This window comes from Hemicordylus capensis, chromosome 5 (genome assembly GCF_027244095.1).
Source record: "Hemicordylus capensis ecotype Gifberg chromosome 5, rHemCap1.1.pri, whole genome shotgun sequence".
NCBI lineage: Eukaryota > Metazoa > Chordata > Lepidosauria > Squamata > Cordylidae > Hemicordylus > Hemicordylus capensis.
In genome coordinates this window covers 250,591,784-250,610,101 of record NC_069661.1, presented here as the reverse complement: position 1 = coordinate 250,610,101, position 18,318 = coordinate 250,591,784, and the positions used below count along the sequence as shown (strand labels likewise).

The 18,318-nt window shown below is 40.8% G+C and overlaps 1 protein-coding gene across 2 annotated transcripts in view; it reads left to right on the top strand.

The window, feature by feature from the left end:
- TAF3 (TATA-box binding protein associated factor 3) overlaps positions 1-18,318 on the top strand; it is a 193,568-nt gene that overhangs the window by 2,327 nt on the left and 172,923 nt on the right. For both annotated transcript variants that reach the window (XM_053254943.1, XM_053254942.1), the window contains exon 2: positions 2,564-2,806. In XM_053254943.1, the coding sequence (XP_053110918.1) occupies positions 2,564-2,806 (243 nt within the window). The remainder of the gene's footprint in view (positions 1-2,563; positions 2,807-18,318) is intronic.

The window sequence follows — 18,318 nt, the reverse complement described above, 5'->3', positions numbered from 1 at the left end:
GAAGAAGGTGGCCCGAAGCAGGAGAGATGGGCACCAACATCAGCAGTGGGGTGGTCATTTTTGTTTTTTTACATGCACGATAGTAGTTTTCATGGGGAATTGATGGGTTGGGAGTAGGAGAAACGGGATTGTCATTGAGATGACAGAGAAGAAGCCTTGCTGAGCATTCTGATAATACTCTTTAACACACACCCATTGATCTTTGCAACGGTCCTGTATGGTAGGACTGTATTTTTATTCTGGTCCGTCATCATTTCTCACTTTAACTGCTCTAACCTTTTCCTCTCTGGTCTTCCATTGCCTGTCTCTATCTAGCACACTGTTGCAAAAATAATTCACTTTTTTCATTGCTCTGACCATGCAGCACCCCACCCCCACCACCCCGCACCTCTGCTTTCAAATCTTTGTGCTGGTTTCTTGTCCATTCCTGGATCCTGTACAAGCTTCTAATCCTTCCTCGCCTTCAGAGCCTTACATAGCATTGTCCTCTGCCCCATAGCTCTTCATTCTCCTTTCCCAATACATACCTACCCAAGGGAGGGCCAGGATCAGTAGAAAATGCAAATACTGTCTGACTGCCAAGCCATCTGATACTTGTGGAATTTGTGGGTTTTGAAATTGGAGCAGAGGAATCAATGGTGGAACTGTCAAGAATTGTGAGAAATAGTAGGACTGCCTTCTGGGGGTGGGCGTGGAGATTTTCAAGACTATCTTGTAATTTGGATGGATGGAAGGGACAGGTGGGGCAGTTGGTAGCACTGGATTTGGTGGAAGAGATGGCATGGTTGTGGAGAGAAAAAATTGAATAGCATTGTTATAGACATGAGCATTACTAGCTGTCGCTGGAGAAACAACTGGCACCAATGACACTTCATTTTAGGACAGGGGAATAAATAGACTTAGTGTGAAACTGTGAATGCAGTAGAATTAAGTACCCTTGGGCTGAGCTAGGTTTGGGGGAAGTGTTCCCTGTAATGGGGATTCTCAGATGTTGTTGACTACAATCAGCATCACTCCCAGCAAAAGGCCATTGATGGTGATGGGAGTTGTGTAGTTGTCAACATCTGGGAATCCCTGTTTCTTGGTGGAGGGAAGCAAGATGTAATGATTGTGGGGGATTAATTAAATTCCCCTGGTGGGGGCGGCACGGTTATGAGTAAAGAGTAATATGTAAGTGGGTTGTTAGCTTCTAATATAAGCTTCATATGAGAGGACTTCAATCATATGGACATCTACGGTAGTTTTCTGTTATATCCTGCCATGTGACATGATGAATGTTGTCATGTTCCTGCAACCAAATAGGATATCTTTTTCAGAGGCATGTATTAGAACGGAGCTGTCTGGGTAGGAACTGGTTGGAAGGTGATGGAAAAAGAAAAAGATAAATGATAAAATATCTGTTTCGGGTCTCCACTTGTCTGTATCTACTCACGAGTCAAATGCAGGCATACTGACCTGCTTCTGGAATTCTTGACATGCTTGTCTTTGATTTGTAACTGTCTATGGATAAAAATGCTTTCGATGTCATTATTTTAGCAGCCCTATATGTAATATCAGAACCAGATGTAGAAATATTATTTCAAATTTTTGGTAGCCTAGCATCAAACATTTAGATGCCAGCCCTTTGGAGGCTTAAGAAATGTTGATGTTCCTAATTACAAAATATGTGCACAAATCAAAGTTTCCCATATGATTTGAGATCAGATAGCAAAATCCTTGATCGATTTGTCAAAACAACTGGCTTGGCCAGCTGTTTTGATGAATCAACCCTGAATTTGAGTGATTCAAGCGCCATTTTTTCTGGGGAAAGCTGGTTTGCCCATTGGGGTTGGTGGGTAGACCAGCCCTCTACCCCAGACTTAGCATGTCAGCCCACCTCAGAGGGCTGGTCTACTCACAGACCCCCAATTGGTAGACAAGCTCTCCCTGGAAAAAATGGCACTCGAATCAATTTGAGTGATTCAAGGTCAAATCTGGGTCTATTTGGTTTGAACTTGATTCAGGCCTTTTGTTCTAAGGGCGATTCAATTTGAGTTCAAATCACCCGAGTCACCCCGTTTTGAGATTGAATTGATTTGACTTCAATTGATTTGCACATCTCTACTAGTCACCACCGTTAGATCTTTGGGCATCCAGGCAATGAGATGCTTGGGATTCTTCCTTATAGTAACTTTTAAAACAATAATATTTTTATTTCTACCTTACCTTTCTACAGGAGTATTCAAGATGGTTTGCAACATTAAAACCATACAATCGGTATACAATAAAATGAAATAAAAATAATTACAAACAAATATTAAAACAGAGCACACCAAAACAAGACTAAAATAGCAATAGTAAATCCTGATTACTAACTAAATTCTGCAAAGTTCTGCTGAAATAAAGTGGACTGTGCTGCCTGTTTAAAAGTAAGCAGTGATGAGGCTAGGCATACCTCTATTGGGAGGCCATTCCAGGTCATTTGTTGCTTTGCTTTTTAAAGTGACTTAAGGGGACATATTTCCTGTGTGCAAGATGTGCTTGTGATGTTCGTTTCTTACAACTGATTCCTGTTTTGTTACAGATGGGCGGACAGACCCCATTTTGGAGGACGTAGGTGAAGCCTTCAGGCTTATGGGGGTCAACCTGCATGAACTGGAAGATTACATACTCAATATTGAGCCAGTCACTTTTGCACATCAAATACCCTCATTCCCTGTCAGCAAGAATAATGTTCTGCAATTCCCCCAGCCTGGAAGCAAAGATGCAGAAGAGAGGAAAGAGTATATTCCAGATTACATGCCACCCATTGTCTCTTCTCAAGAAGGTGAGAAATCAGTCGTCTGCTTTATTTCTCTCTGCTTGTTTTTGAGCAGTAAAGCAAAGTGTTCGCATTTTTTTTAAAGTATTTTCATCTCCCCTTTTAAAAAGGGGGGTGTTTTCAAATTACATCAGATGTGCAGGGATAAAACATTGAGGATTCTTGGGCTTTATAATCACTTTATAATCCACTATCAACTGTACCCACCAATTAGTATGCATATAAAATAAATGAGGATAGCAGTAAGGCACTAATAATAATGCATTTTCCCCATTGTCTGATTTAAGGCTTGTCAATATACTGTAATTTATAAATATCAGAATTGTAAGGGATATCTTACTAGAGTGGTATTGAATTAAATCTTCCATGTCTTTAATAAGAGAGTTAATCTTTATCTGTGAAATGGAGGAAGGATAACTATCTCTCAAGAAAATGGTCTCTCTGTGTTGAGTTATACGTTGGTATCTTATCTGTTATGTTTGCAGTCACTAACCAGCCCATGGCAATTTCATACATTGCTGAGCAAGGTGCTAGAATAGTATTGGGCCAAGGATGTTTTGCTGCTATTCCTAGCAATTCACAATAATGGAACTGAGGAGCAATAGTTGGGGGCGAAGTGATGGGCATTCTGCTGTCCACGTTCACCAAAGTAATTCCACTGGCTTCAATATTACACCAGTGCAATTGGTCCAAGGGGCTAGCATGTTAGAAACAAACCTGGATTTAAATCCCTGTTCAACCCATCATGTGCTGGTTGGCTTTGAAGAAGTTGTCATTCCATATTCATTTTCCTGTCTGCAGAATGGATTGTTGTGACATTAAGCAAGATAAAGATTAGGACAAATTTATTTCCCATGTTAAAAGTGCCCCCATATTGTCCGTCAGCATTTGAGCATGTTTGGGTGGTGCATGAATCAGGTCTGTAAGTTGCCTGGTCACCTATGGCAAGTAAGAATAGCCTCTAGGTGACCAGGTAGAAAAGCTTTTGTTCACTGAAAAAGAATAGATTCATCTGTTGTCATCAATTCCAGTGTGCTACAAAGAACTGATGTAGACATGCATAGGCAAGCAAGCTAGTAAAAATTATTGTGGACTAGTAACATCTGGATTTATTGAGAAGGCTGAGTTGTGCCTGTGATGCATAGCACCATGGTGCAAATAGTTTTTGCATCAGGGAGGTATGCAGGTCCTTGGGCTTCCCATCTACTTGTTTTAATGATGGGATTGTTCTTTTAGTCTTCATCCTATTGCTGAGAGGAAATAAAAGTTTTAGATGATTTTTGAAACCAAAGAAGAAACGAGATTTAAGGTTGCATATTTGCTCCTCCACCAAATATTGTGGGTTCATAGATAAGGTTTTGATGATATGTAGAAGCTTTCATTCTGTGCCCACATAGCTGAAATCAGTAGGCTCAGAATTGCAGTTTTTATCTTCTCCCCAGCTTGATAATCAAACCCTAGAAGCACTGGAAAACGTGAAATTAGTGGCACTACAGTGCTGTACAGTGAAAAATAGGTAGCTAGTTACAGTAAATATTTATTGTATACAGGAGTCAGCATAAATCCTCTAATTTTTCAGGTACAAGAGTCCACATAAACAATTGGTGAGAACCTCAAATAGCTGGTGTGGCTGAAGTTTATTGTTCACTCAGTTGTTGTTTTAATAGGTTACAGTCTTAAAAAACCTTTCTTGTGGATTATGCAAAATATGTATTTTAAAGGTACACTTGTATCATAAAGAGGCATTCGGTGCATCTGAAAGAAATGGTTTGGTTATATGACTCAACTGATATAAAATTTAGGAAGCTTAACTATGGTTTGGCTACTAGTCTGAATTGACAAATTATGTGACCCGCTATTAGCCTGCAAACCAGAATCAAAATCCATGGTTTGAAGTTGATTTGCAGACCAGATTGTGCTAACTGTGGCTTGGCATGATGTCTGAATTGACAATATTCTCTCAGCCGTTGCTCAGCACCATAGCAATTGGAGTGCTGAATGGATGAAAGCAGATAAACAGTTCTAAACCGTGGTTTGCCTTTTGTGTTTGGGAGCTTGGCTTCTAAATTCTGATGAGTATAAACTGTGGTTTGGTGTGATAATCTGAATTGAGCCTTTCTCTATGGAATCATCAGAAATGATCCCAGTGAGGATTTAGGCTAAATCTAAGAGAGATCAAGGGCTCAGTGATTACAGAAAACAGTGGTGTTAGAGGTCAGAATGTGGGTGGCTCTCATGTTGAATAGCCTTGCCTCATAAGGAAGGTGTTCCAGGCCCCTGATCATCCTGATTGCCCTCTTCTGCACCTTTTCCAGTTCTTCAGTGTCCTTCTTAATATATGGTGAACAGAACTGAACAAAATACTCCAAATGTGGCCGCACCATAGATTTGTATAAGGGCATTATATTTCTCACATATTTGTTTTACATAAGAACAGCCCTGCTGGATCAGGCCCATGGCCCATCTTGTCCAGCATCCTGTTTCACATAGTGGCCCACCAGATGATGCTGGGAGCCTACAGGCAGGAGCTGAGGGCATGCCCTCCCTCCTCCTGTTACTCCCCTGCAAATGGTACTCAGAGGTGTCCTGCCTTTGAGGTTGGAGGTGGCCTATAGACCTCTCCTCCATGAAGTTATCCAACCCCCTCTTCAAGCCATACAGGTTGTTGGCTGTCACCACATCTTGTGGCAGAGAATTCCACAAGTTGATTATGCGTTGTGTGAAAAATTACTTTCGTTTGTTGATCCTAGATTTCCTGGCAATCAATTTCATGGGATGGCCCCTGGTTCTAGTGTTATATGAAAGGGAGAAGAATTTCTCTCTCTCCACTTTCTCCACAGCATGCATGATTTTAGAGACCTCTATCATGTCTCCCCGCAGTCATCTTTTTTCTAAACTAAATAGCTAAACTAAACTAAACTAAAAAGCCCCTGGTGTTGTAGCCTTGCCTCATAAGGAAGCTGCTCTAGGCCCCTGATCATCTTGGTTGCCCTCTTCTGCACCTTTTCCAGTTATACAATGTCCTTTTTTAGATGTGGTGACCAGAATTGTGTGCAGTACTTCAAGTGTGGTGGCACCATAGTTTTGTATAAGGGCATTATAACATTAGCAGTTTTATTTTCAATCCCCTTCCTAATTATCCCTAGCATGGAATTGGCCTTTTTCACAGCTGTCCCACATTGAGTCGACATTTTCAACGAGCTGTCCACCACGACCCCAAGATCCCTCTCCTGGTCAGTCTCTGAAAGCTCATATCCCATCAGCGTATACTTGAAGTTGGGTTTTTCAGTCCCCTTCCTCAAGATTCTTAGCATGGAATTTGCCCTTTTCACAGCTGCCGCACAAACATTATTTTCACACCATAATATGCTCAAGGAAAGGAATATACTTAACCACAGATACCACATTTTGTATTGACAATCCTGCCAGTCCCGGCCATTGGATTGAGAGGGAGATTGGGTGAGCTGTAGGTGGCTGCAGCGCTCAAATGCTGCCCTCACCACTGTCATGCTTGGCTGCCTGGCACAGTGCAGGCCAGTGGCACAGCCACCACACCACCGAGGACAGACTAAAGAGGATTGGGGGGGGCACTTCCAGCCTCAAAGGCAGGATGCCTCTGAGTACCAGTTGCAGGGGAGTAACAGCAGGAGAGAGGACATGCCCTCAACTCCTGCCTGTGGCTTCCAGTGGCATCTGGTGGGCCACTGTGTGAAACAGGATGCTGGACTAGATGGGCCTTGGGCCTGATCCAGCAGGGATGTTCTTATGAGTGTGGAGGCCCTGGACCTCCACCCAGAAGTCCAGGGACAAGAGTGCTGCTGATCACTCCCCTAAATTGTTTTTTTTGCTTACATTTTATATCCCACTCGTCCTCCAAGGAGCCTAGAGCGGTGTACTACATACTTAAGTTTCTCCTCACAACAACCCTGTGAAGTAGGTTAGGTTAGTGTCATTTGTGACCATTGTGCTGCTGTTTCCCCTTTGTATTTTCCAGTGGTTACAATGACCAACGCTTTGTTCTGTTGTTTTAACAAATACAACTTGTTTTTTCAAGTGTCACAGGATTCTGGATATGGAAAATCATCACACACGGTAAGGAGCTAAAGTGTAATTGTAGATCGCCATGCTTTTCGTGTTGAAGGATCCAGGACTTCCAAGTTCAGTTGTTGGCATCTTCCAACCCTCAGGGGCATGTATGTACAGGGAAGGAGAGATCAGCAAAAATTGTCCCTTTTGAGCAGAGTGACTTCTGTTTGTGAAGCTTTTAGTCTGGATGCTACCCTGTATCTAGTTTTTTTGTTCCAAGTTCAAAGATACTCTGGAACTTTTTATCTTCAAATTTAATGGTGATGTGATAGCATACCCATATACTCAGACAATGAACAAGAACATCCTCTTAATTATATTGGAATACAACTGAGACACTAAGAGCACAATACAGCCAAAGTTAATTACTTTTCATTTCAGAGGGGGCACGTGAAATACATGCTTAACTCAGTGAGACAAATGGGCATTAAAAATCCTTAACTTTGGCAGTATGTCTGCTCTTAATGTGAGTGCAGCTTCTTTTGATGCTTGCAAGTAATTTTTGATCTTGAAAACTTTATCCAGGAGGTTAAAATTGCAGATATCCTTATAAAGATTGTAAAGTAAAGTGTGCTGTCAAGTCAATTTCGACTCCTGGTGCCCAAAGAGCCTTATGGTTTTCTTTGGTAGAATACAGGAGGGGGTTCCCATTGCCTCCTCCCATGCAGTATGAGATGATGCCTTTCAGCATCTTCCTATATTGCTGTTGCCCAATAGAGTGCCAGCGGGGATTCAAACCTGCAACCTTCTGCTTGTTAGTAGGACATCCTTTAATGGCCAAAGCAAGAAATTCTGTTTCTGAAACTGGACATGATGAAAAGGTTTACATGATTGATTGATTGTTAAATTTATATACCGCCTTTCATTAAAGCAATCCCAAGGCAGTTTACAGCAAAAAATTTAAACACAAGATGGGAAAAAAGACACAATTTAAATATTAAGTGGGGAAAAAATTAAACAAATCTGATTAAAATTTAAAACAAAAGCATAAAAGCAATACAGACTATAAAGAGCAGCAGCAGAGAATCTACATTATATAATCTACATTATATCCTGGTATGGGGAATTTCGTTGGTTTTTAAAATGGTATATGCATATATCAGATAAATATAACTTCATTTGTCAAAGTGAATCTATTCTAAAAAAACACACCAATCCTTATTTTATTTTAAAAATAGATTCTGAGAGGATGTTTTATAATAGTTAAGGCAGTATATCTTGGGAAGCTTGATAGATCAGTCTCAGCTTTCACTCTCTCCTTTGTGTCCGACTTGCCTTTATTTCAGTGAGTTTTGCATAGAAGATGTTCCTCTTTAATTGTACTCCAGATTTCTGAACTCTGTTTTTTTCCTTTTTCAATTTTATTGAAACATAAAGCAGAAGAAAAAAATACAGTGTCATGATATTTCTTTAAGCAAGTACTAAAAAGAAAACATTCTAAATATATTAACAGTTCTAAGAAAATTTGGCAGCAATGATCAACATTTGATTTCGCCTGATCAAAACTTGGTTACATAAAGCTGGGTACATAAAGCTTCACAAATCAAATCCAGACAATGGGAACAAATGATGTCCTTGTTGGATATTAAAGTTTATCAAGGGATCCCAAGTTAACATAAATGACTCATTTGAGACTTCATTCATATAAGATGAAACTTTAGAAATTGAGGCATAATCCCATAATTTCAAAAACCAATCATTTAAAGAGGGGACTTCAGATCTCTGTATTCTGGAGAGGTACTTCAAGAACTGTTTCAGAATCATCTTTGTAAAACTCATCTTCTCTCTTCCCTACTTGTGAGATAGTTTTTATATATCTAGTTTCAAAAGCAGCTTTAGAAATCACTAAGGGCATTCACCTTATTCATTTCTCTATTATCATGGTAAGGTTGCAACCGTAAACCCACCTACTAGGGAGTAAATTCCTTTGAACTTGGTGGAACTTACTTCTGAGTAAATCTACATAGAATTGTAGTGTTAACCACTGAGCATGTAGATTTGCAGGAAAATAAATCCCCATTCAGCCATGAGGAAACTAGCTGGGTGACTCTGGGCCAGTCACTTCTCTCTCAGCCTAACCTACTTCACAGGGTTGTTGTGAAAGAGAAACTCAAGTATGTAGTACACTGCTCTGGGCTCCTTGGATATAAATGTAAATAATAATAATAATAATAATAATAATAATAATAATAATAATAATAATAACAATAAACTTGACACAAGGATTTTTTAAAAATTGAGGTTAAAATAGGCTGTAGTATTAGAAACCTCCATCACTATTGGCTATGCAAGCTTGGCTCTAGTTTGTTAAAATGAGATCTCTTTCTAGCCATTGGTTCTTAGAATGAGATGTTCTGAAATGTTTAGGAGTGTTGGCATACCAAAGCTAGGGGTAAATGAAGCTGTTAGTGGGAGGGAGATGCATTTGGTTGTAGTCTGCTTTTGCTGCATAGGGAGAATGGTTCCAATGCGATGAGTTAGCACCCATGTGAGCCCAGCTTCTGGTGTCCGGAAGGCTATGCTGACACTGAGTGTGACTTGCAAACCTGCCAGTGCCAACATATTCTACCCTTCCTGCAGTCTAAAACCTACATCTGTTACCTAGATTTGAAGTGCAGGATAGATGTCAGGTTCTGGACCACAGGTAGGGTATGCTGATTTTGGTGAGTTTGAACATCATGCCCAATAATCAGGCTAATGTACTTCGGGAACATGCAGCTCTACCAAAGCTCTGATTCATCATGACACGTGAAGCTGCACAATAGGTCTGATACATCAAACCACTGTTTGGAGGATCGGGAATAAGCCCTGTGCTCTCAAACTGTTCCCCATCCTTGACTTAATGCTTCCCCTGCCCTTACATGCAACTTCCTGGCTTTTAGCAAAGCCTGCTTTGCTGTTGCCTCTGAACTGGCCAGCTATCACTTATGCGAGCTCGTTGAGCCAGGATTGCAAGATTTAGAGGCCCTGTGCAAATCATAGTTTGCCATTCTGGGTTGCCTGGAGATAAGGGTTCAAGTAGTGTGTGTGAACAGTGAGAATGTGGGGGTAAACTCGAAGAAGGCCTTGCAAACAAAAAGACGTACATATTTGTCAGTATACAAATGTGCCAAATAAATAAAAACAGTACTCTGATTTTTTTCAAGTCTCTGCTTTTAGTTACATCGAATCTGAAGTTCTTTCTGTTATATAGAGCTGACAATGTACTTCAGTCTGTTTAGACTACAATTCTGTGTGAGCTGGAACCCGAGAATGAAGTAATACTGGGTTTAGCATGGTTGGGGGTTGGGCATCTGTGCTCACAGATATACATTCTGAAATTATGATTAAAGTCCTGAGTTTTAAAAAACAAACCACCTGCTGCGTCAAGAATATTTTTGGAGACTCTCATGCAATTAATATCCACCATGGCCAGCAGGTGTTGCTATTCTACTTTGTAAAATTTGGAACTGAGCTGTTGTTTGCTGTCTCTGTTGTGAAAAGTCAAGTCCAAATGTAAACAGGTTACTGTGTTCAGGACATTGAATTGTTTTAGATTAAGTATAGACACTTTGTTTAACACTGAGGGCCATTAAACTACTTGTTTAGATCTGTATAACTTACTTGGTTTGCTGATAATTCTCATGAATGTGATGGGTGCCAAAATACATTTGATGGTCATATTTCACAGCTGGTGGATTGGGTTCCTAAGGCACTTACCATGGTAATAAGGATGAATAAAGCTCCAAATGAACTCGCAGAACACATAGATCTGCCAAAAATATATCTCCCATTGTGTGGAGAAAAGGCACTATAACCTTTTGTTTTGTAAAAAAAGGGGAATCCTGAGTTAAACCCTGGCTGGCTGGCTATTGCAGTGCCTATATTTCTGTTTGCAAGCATTGTCTGAACTCTTGTGATGTAGCAGAAACCTGGGTGGGAAAGCATTTCCACAAGGCTCCATACTGTGTCTCCAGTGCTTTTTAACATCTACATGAAACTGCACCAGGCAGTTTGGTCTGGGATGCTATCAATATGCTGATGACACCCAGATCTATTTCTCCGTACCAACTTCATCAGGAAATGCCCTGACCCTGCTAAGTGACTGCCTGGAAGTGATATTGGGCTGGATGAAGGATAACAGGCTGAAGTTGAATCCAAACAAAATGGAGGTACTGTCTGTAGAGGATTGGGATCTGAGAGATAGTTTAGATCTGCCTGTTCTGGATGGGGTTACACTCCCCCTAAAAGATCAGGTTCGTAGTCTGGGAATGCTCCTGGATCCCAAACTCTCCCTGGTTTCTCAGGTTGAGGCTGTGGCCAGGAGTGCTTTTTCTGTCGTGAACCCTCTCACCTATTAAGATCATCTGGAGAGGTCCAGTTATGGTTGCCGCCAACTTGTTTGGTAGTCACTCGGGACTGGGCCTTCTGTGGCTGACCCAGGGCTTTGGAACACACTCCCTGCTGAAATAAGAACATCTTCTTCTCTGTTATTTCCCCAGACTTTTATCTGAAATCAAATTTTAAATTTTAATGTGCTTTTCTCTATTGTGATTATTATCTGTTTTATGAATGTTAAATGTTTTATATTTTATATTGTGTTTTAATCTGTACATCGCCTAGAGATTTCTATATTAGGCGGTATAGAAATGCAAAAATAAATAAATAAACGTAGGGAGGAGTAAGGACAGGGGAAAGGGGTGTAAAAGAGCAGATACAGGGAAAGAGAGGTTATAGGGAAGAAATGAATGAAGGAGGGATGGAGGAGACAAGCATTGAGAGAAGCGAGGATTTCAAGAGAAGAAGCTGAAGGGGTTAGAAGTGCAGTAGGTATAAATCTATGTGAATTGAGCTTCCATGTCAGAGGCAATCTGAGCTACTATGATGTTACAAAATACTTTGGAGGAAAGTTTCACGTAGAGCCAGGGGAACAAAGCAGCTATGGATACTGACTACTGTGAATTCTTTAGGAAGACCTAAGCACATAATTGCACAGAAATATCTATGTTAAGAAACATAAGAACAGCCCTGCTGGATCAGGCCCAAGGCCCATCTAGTCCAACATCCTGTTTTGCACAGTGGCCCACCAGATGCTGCTGGAAGCCACAGGCAGGAATTGAGGGCGTGCCCTCTCACCTGCCATTACTCACCTGCAACTGGTACTCAGAGGCATCCTGCCTTTGAGGCTGGAGGTGGCCCACAGCCCTCCGACTAGTAGCCATTGATAGACCTCTCCTTCACCTTCTGAAGCAACAGTTTATTTGCTTCTTACTCATTTAAATCTTTAAATTTAAATTTTAATACCCATAATAATAGTGAAACTGTTGGTTTTTGAACACTAGAGCACTCTGAAGCAGAGATGCTTTGCACTGTTTTGCTGTTCCTCCAGGCAACTAACTGTATCTCGGCCTGTAGGTGTTGTGTAGCCAGAGACTTTAAAAAGCAGGCTTTCCTGTACCCTTCTGGCTTGTAGGCCAGCCTGAACCAGCTTCTTCCGGCTACTGCCCATGCCTGATGGTTAAGCACTGCACAAGTCTGTGTACCCTCTGACATTCCACTTGTCGAGTGTGAGACATTGATTGCTTTTGTATGAATGAGCTTTCACATATGCATCAACCTAGCATAGAAGAAGCAACAGGAGAAACTGACAAAATGAGAAAAGCAGCCATGCTTGAGAAGCAGACAGAGGATGCTGCTGGAGAAGAGCCAGTAGCAAAGAAAAAAAAAATCAAAGGGAAAAAGTGATGAGAATGGAGATTTGGGAGAAAAATTTGGTTGTGTGTATGTGTGCCCAGTGTTTTTGTCCAGTGTTGGGCATAAATGTTTTTACTACAACATGCAGAGGTCCTGCACTGAAAGCATGAGTACATTATACTGATCATCCCATGGTATGTGTGTATTTATTTATATACTGCCCTTCCAAAAATGGCTCAGGGTGGCCTCAGTTACTGAGGACATTATTGCAAGGATAACAAGAAGGACATGTTTGTCTTAAACGTAGCCTAAATTGTGCAATGAGCCTAGATAGGTGACCATCTCAAGATTTTGAAGACTGTTCAGGCTGCTAATCATTGTTTGGAATACCTTTATCTTTCTCTATCTATCTATCTATCATATTTCCAAACCACCTAATATGTGCATTCCTAGATGGTGTACATAAGTTCAAATACAATAAATACAAAACCAGGATAAAATGATTAAAACAATTCTGATATAAAACCAATTAAAATTAAGGATGGAGAAACACTAATTTTGTTAGGGAGTGCATTCCAGAGCCCTGGAGCCAGCCACAGAGGAGGCCTGGTCCCAAGTAGCCACCAAATGAGCTGGTGGTAGCTGTAACCGGACCTCCCCAGATGATCTTAATAGGCGGGAGGGTTCATCACAGAGGAGGTAAGATTTGTAGAGGAGGTAAGATATACAGAGGAGGTAAGATTTATAGGTAATAACCAGCTCTTTGTATTTCATTTGGAAACATATTGGCAGCCAGTGCAGTTCTCTTTGGGTTATCCCGGAGACCAGTCTGGCCGCCACATTTTGCACCAACTGTAGACTCTGGAACATGTACAAAGGCAGCCCCATGTAGAGCGTGTTACAGTAGTCAAGCCTGGAAGTTACCAGCATATGTGCCACTGTTTTAAGGTCATTTTCCTCCAGAAATGGGCGTAACTGACGTATCAGCCAAAGCTGATGAAAAGTATCCCTGGTATATGGAAGATGACTCTAAATTTCAGACGACCCCCTTAAAAAGTAGAGGTTAAAAACAGGTAATAAAAAGGAGCAGGACTCTGGATTTAAGACGACCTGCTGATTTCTAATATCAAACAACTTGCGGGGGATGGGATTAGTCTTGGATTCAGGTAAATACAGTAGGTTTGTAGTCGCTCAAAACTGTATTGTGACTGTAAGTAAACTAATAGCTGAAGTAGATGTCATGTAGAAAATTGGTCTTTGTGACAAAGAATTTGTATCTTTATTTTAGATGAGTTAAAAAAAATTAAGTGGAAATTTCCCACTTAATGCATCAAATTGTATAAAAAGGAAACCATTTTAGACAGAGAGTTTGTTCAGTTGTTTGCTGAAAAAAAATTGTTCCATGGTGTATAATACTGCCAATTAAATTCTGAATTATTTACAGTGAAGGGGAAATCACATGGTAGACAGAAAATCCATTTTTGTTTCACTTTGTGGGAAGCAAGAGAGAAGAACAAAACTGACCAAAAGAAAAGTAGCCTGTTATATTGTATTTGGAGCGAATGATTTTAATTTCCTAGTGTGCCTCTTTCAGGAGAACTTCTCTTTCCTAACTTGGATTGAGTTGTCATGTCATCCCCTACCCCACCCCCCTTTTTTCTTGACAATGTTTTGCTTTATTTGGTAGTCACTTTGCTTCCTGTGCTGTGTACAACTTGAGGATCTTGTTACATCTGGAGCATCAGGAGTTTTTCCATCCCAGAATGCATGTGTTTCAAATTAGGCTAATAAGTGCAGTCCACAGGGAACTCCGCATCCTGTGTAGAGATCTTACGGAGCTCCCATTCATTTTAGAGGCAATTGTGGAGGAGAGATTCCAGGACTTTGCCCATTGCATGGCAGAGGTATATTTTTGTTCTCTGGTTCATCAGACTACTCTCTTTAATTTGACTTTTATTATAATTTGACTTTTATTAAGTCTGGTGAACTACCTGCTGATATTTTTTAAAAAAGAGAACATCTGGACAATTTTTAAAAATCTAATGAATGCAACTAACTTATTTTGAGTGGAAAAACCATACAACATCCATAGTTTCTGCATTTCCTTTCCTCTGTGGTATTATATCAGTTGTCAGTATCTAGGCCATGATTTGTGCTTACAGTTACAGATTTGTGCCCCTCTCCAGTTGTTTTAAAGAGCCCCAAGCCTACTACCACCTTGTGCCAAAATAACTGGAGGAGAAAATACTAAATTTTGCAAAAACCACATGTGAAACTATATGCATACTTAGGAACATAGGAAACTGCCATGTACTGAGTCAGACCATTGGTCTATCTATCTAGTTCATTATTGTCTTCACAGACTGGCAGCGGCTTCTCCAAGGTTACAGACAGGAATCTCTCTGAGCCCTATCTTGGAGAAGCCAGGGAGGGAACTTGAAACCTTCTGCTCTGCCCAGAGCGGCTTCATCCCCTGAGGGGAATATCTTACAGTGCTCACACATCAAGTCTCCCATTCATATGCAACCAGGGCATACCCTGCTTAGCTATGGGGACAAGTCATGCTTGCTACCACAAGACCAGCTCTCCTCTCCAATACAGTACAGTACAAAGCACTGTACTTGTACAGTGCTTTGTACCTGTAGAATATGGAGATTTGGTGAACAATCTAAATATAATTTGGACACAATTCCAGATTAACTAAAGTTAATTGGATGCCAGAAGGGTCACTTCATAGAAATATCATCTCAGAAAAAGAGAGAGAAACTGCATGCAGCCGGGGAAATGCAGTGCAGCATTATGGTGGCTGTGTTTGTGGGTCACTGGCTTTCAATCCTAAGGATAAAAGGCAGAGAGGAACGGAGGGAGAGTAAGGCTGAACCCTGAATGCAGCCATCCTAGACCATCCCGTACTGGGGAAGCACAGCACAAAATCATCATGTTGGTGGAAGAGCTTTCCTGCTAGTGGCAAACTGCATGGCTGCCATGGTTTCTTTTTGAAATATTAGCTTCAAGTTTTGTATTTAATGCACCAATAAATGGCTCCTCCTCCTGCAGAGTTAGCTGTATTTCATTGCTGCAAAGACATACAGAGTTGCTACAATGGGATGATGGGTGCCTCCTTTTTAGGGCTGCTATCCATAAACATGGGAGATGGCATTACTGAAATCATGAATTGTCTTGGAAATTGCCTTCCTCCTGCGCACAGAGGGTACTGTGCATTTCCGGTTGTTACCTGCATCAGCATAACGTCTTTATGTGTCAGGTGAGGTGCAATGTACTTTCTAATTATTTTCATCTGTGTGTGGAATGAGTTTTGTTCTTAGCAGCAGTATCAAGGCAGTGTGTGTGTGCACCTGCATTCAGAATGGGGCCTTCTTGATTCAACCTGAGTGCGATCTAAAATTAACTGAGCAGACATCAAACGAGATCACACGCTCACGCCTTAGCGGGAACACTGATGGGGTGATCTCACTTGAAGATGATCTCTCTTCTTCAACAGAGATGTGATGGAAGAGAATCTCCCGTGTTGAAGAAGTACTCATGTATGTGGTCTTCATGGTGACGAATGCATTTGCCTGAGGGAAGGCACGATGGTGACCACCAAAGGTGCTTGCTTAATCTAGCAGATTGTTTTAGAAGTGCTTAAAAACATTTCTAAGGCACCTCAGGTACTTTTGATTATGTATCTGGATACTAAGTATGCATATTTGGAAATAATTTTTAAAGTAAAAAACAGCACTTGGTTCCAAGTAAACGTGGTTTGGGATCATTGCATTGTATTGCTTTCCTTCTCTTTCCCTGTGGCACAGGAAAGATTTACACCTTATTTCACATTAGGCTGTGTGAGAGTGAATTTGCATATGAGAACTTAAAAGAAAAAAGAAAAAGATCCAGGCAGTTAAACAAGAAAAGGTTTTCTCTAAATGGAGCTTATAAAATCAGGTGCTGTCATGTCGCCATCTTCTTCCCAGTCCCCCAGATGAGAACATATGAAACTGCCTTATATTAAGTCAGCCCGATGGTCCACATACATCAATATTGTCTACTTTGACTGGCAGTGGCTTTCCAGGATGGATGTCCTGGCCTTTCCTGGAGATGCCAGGGATTGGACCTGGGGCCTTCTTCATGCACAGCATATGCTTCACTGCTGAGCCCTAGCCCCATCCTTGTCCCATTTGCCTAAGACCACCCAGCGAGGCTGCTGGCTAACAAGCAAGGATTTGAGCCTGATCGTTTTATGTTTCTTAACTTCAAATGGCTGGACTGGACAGTCCTAGAGCTCCCATTCCAACCGGAGGGGTTGTTTCCTCATTAATGACTATTTCATCACTAAGCAAAATGTTGTTAACATGATGGGTTAGGTACATGGCTTTTTTCCTTTTCTGCTTTGGCTCGCAATCAATGTGAAGCTAGCTTTGCGATTTTAAATATTGAAAAAAGCTCATTTTAGGATAATGACAGTTTACAAGAGTACTTATTTTGTGTAAAGTAGTTTCTCCGGTATTAGCTTTTCCATATGTGCTTAGTCTTTGCATATTTACACATTAGCAGGTTTTTGTTTTTTGCCTTGTATGTGTGCCATACTAATTCTGTCTGACAGACCCAACTGGGAATAGCAAAGGGGGAATAGCAGGTTTTGACCAACCGGCTTTGCTCAGGAAGTCTCAGTGCCATAGGAAGGGAGAGAAACTCACCTTTCATTTCCTCTTGAGTCCGGCATGTTCAGATTAACTTTAAAGGAGAGTGAGATGCAGCTTGGAGGATTTGGTCTCCAATAGAGTGTTACCTCTGTACGGAGCCCATCTCAGCAGGCGTCCAGTCCCCGGCCAAAAAAGCTCTTTTAGCTAAGCTGCTGGGTATCCTATTGCAAATTAAATATGAAACAAAGCAATGCTTGGTTTTGTATGGCGGACTTGAAAGCAGTCATTAAAGAGACTTTACTTCTGTGTCATGCACTTTAAAGCCACAGCACCACCGATGGTGCAACTTTTTTCCTGGTGTTTTCTGTGTGGCGGGTGGGGAATGCATCTGACAAATGATAGTATGTGCATGAGTAGCAGTTTGTATTCTTGATACAGAAGTCCATGTGTTACACACTGAAAACACAGCAGGGAGTAAAGAGTTCTTAATCATTTTGGATTTGTGAGCTCGACCCCCTATCAGAGGTCAACAAATGATATTAGAATAGCATTCAGTGACAGAATGCCTACTCAGTTTTAATAATAAAAATAAGAATATATTTTAAGAAATTTCCATCCTGTCATTCCATTAATTAAAAAATCTTCAAGCTGGCTTCCAATAATAATAATAGACTGTGTAAATAGCATAACAACAACAACAGAATAGAAGAAAAAGAAATAGAAAAAATAACAAAATACAAAGATCTACAAATTGAAATTGAAAGGCTGTGGCAGAAGAAGACCAAAATAATCCCAGTGGTAATTGGCGCCCTAGGTGCAATTCCAAAACAACTTGAAGAGCACCTCTACACCATAGGGGCCACAGAAATCACCACCAGCCAACTACAAAAAGCAACTTTAGTGGGAAGAGTTTTTGCAACGATATCTATAATAATAACAACAATATTGATAATAAAATTCAGCCGTTCCATGGGAAGGACTCGATGTCTGGATAGAACAAACCAGTCAATAGCACCTGTCTGAATGTGTAGACAAGAAATAATAATGATGATGATAACGATGATGAAATAAACAATATTATTTATTTATTAAAACTTTCTTTTATACTGCCTCCTC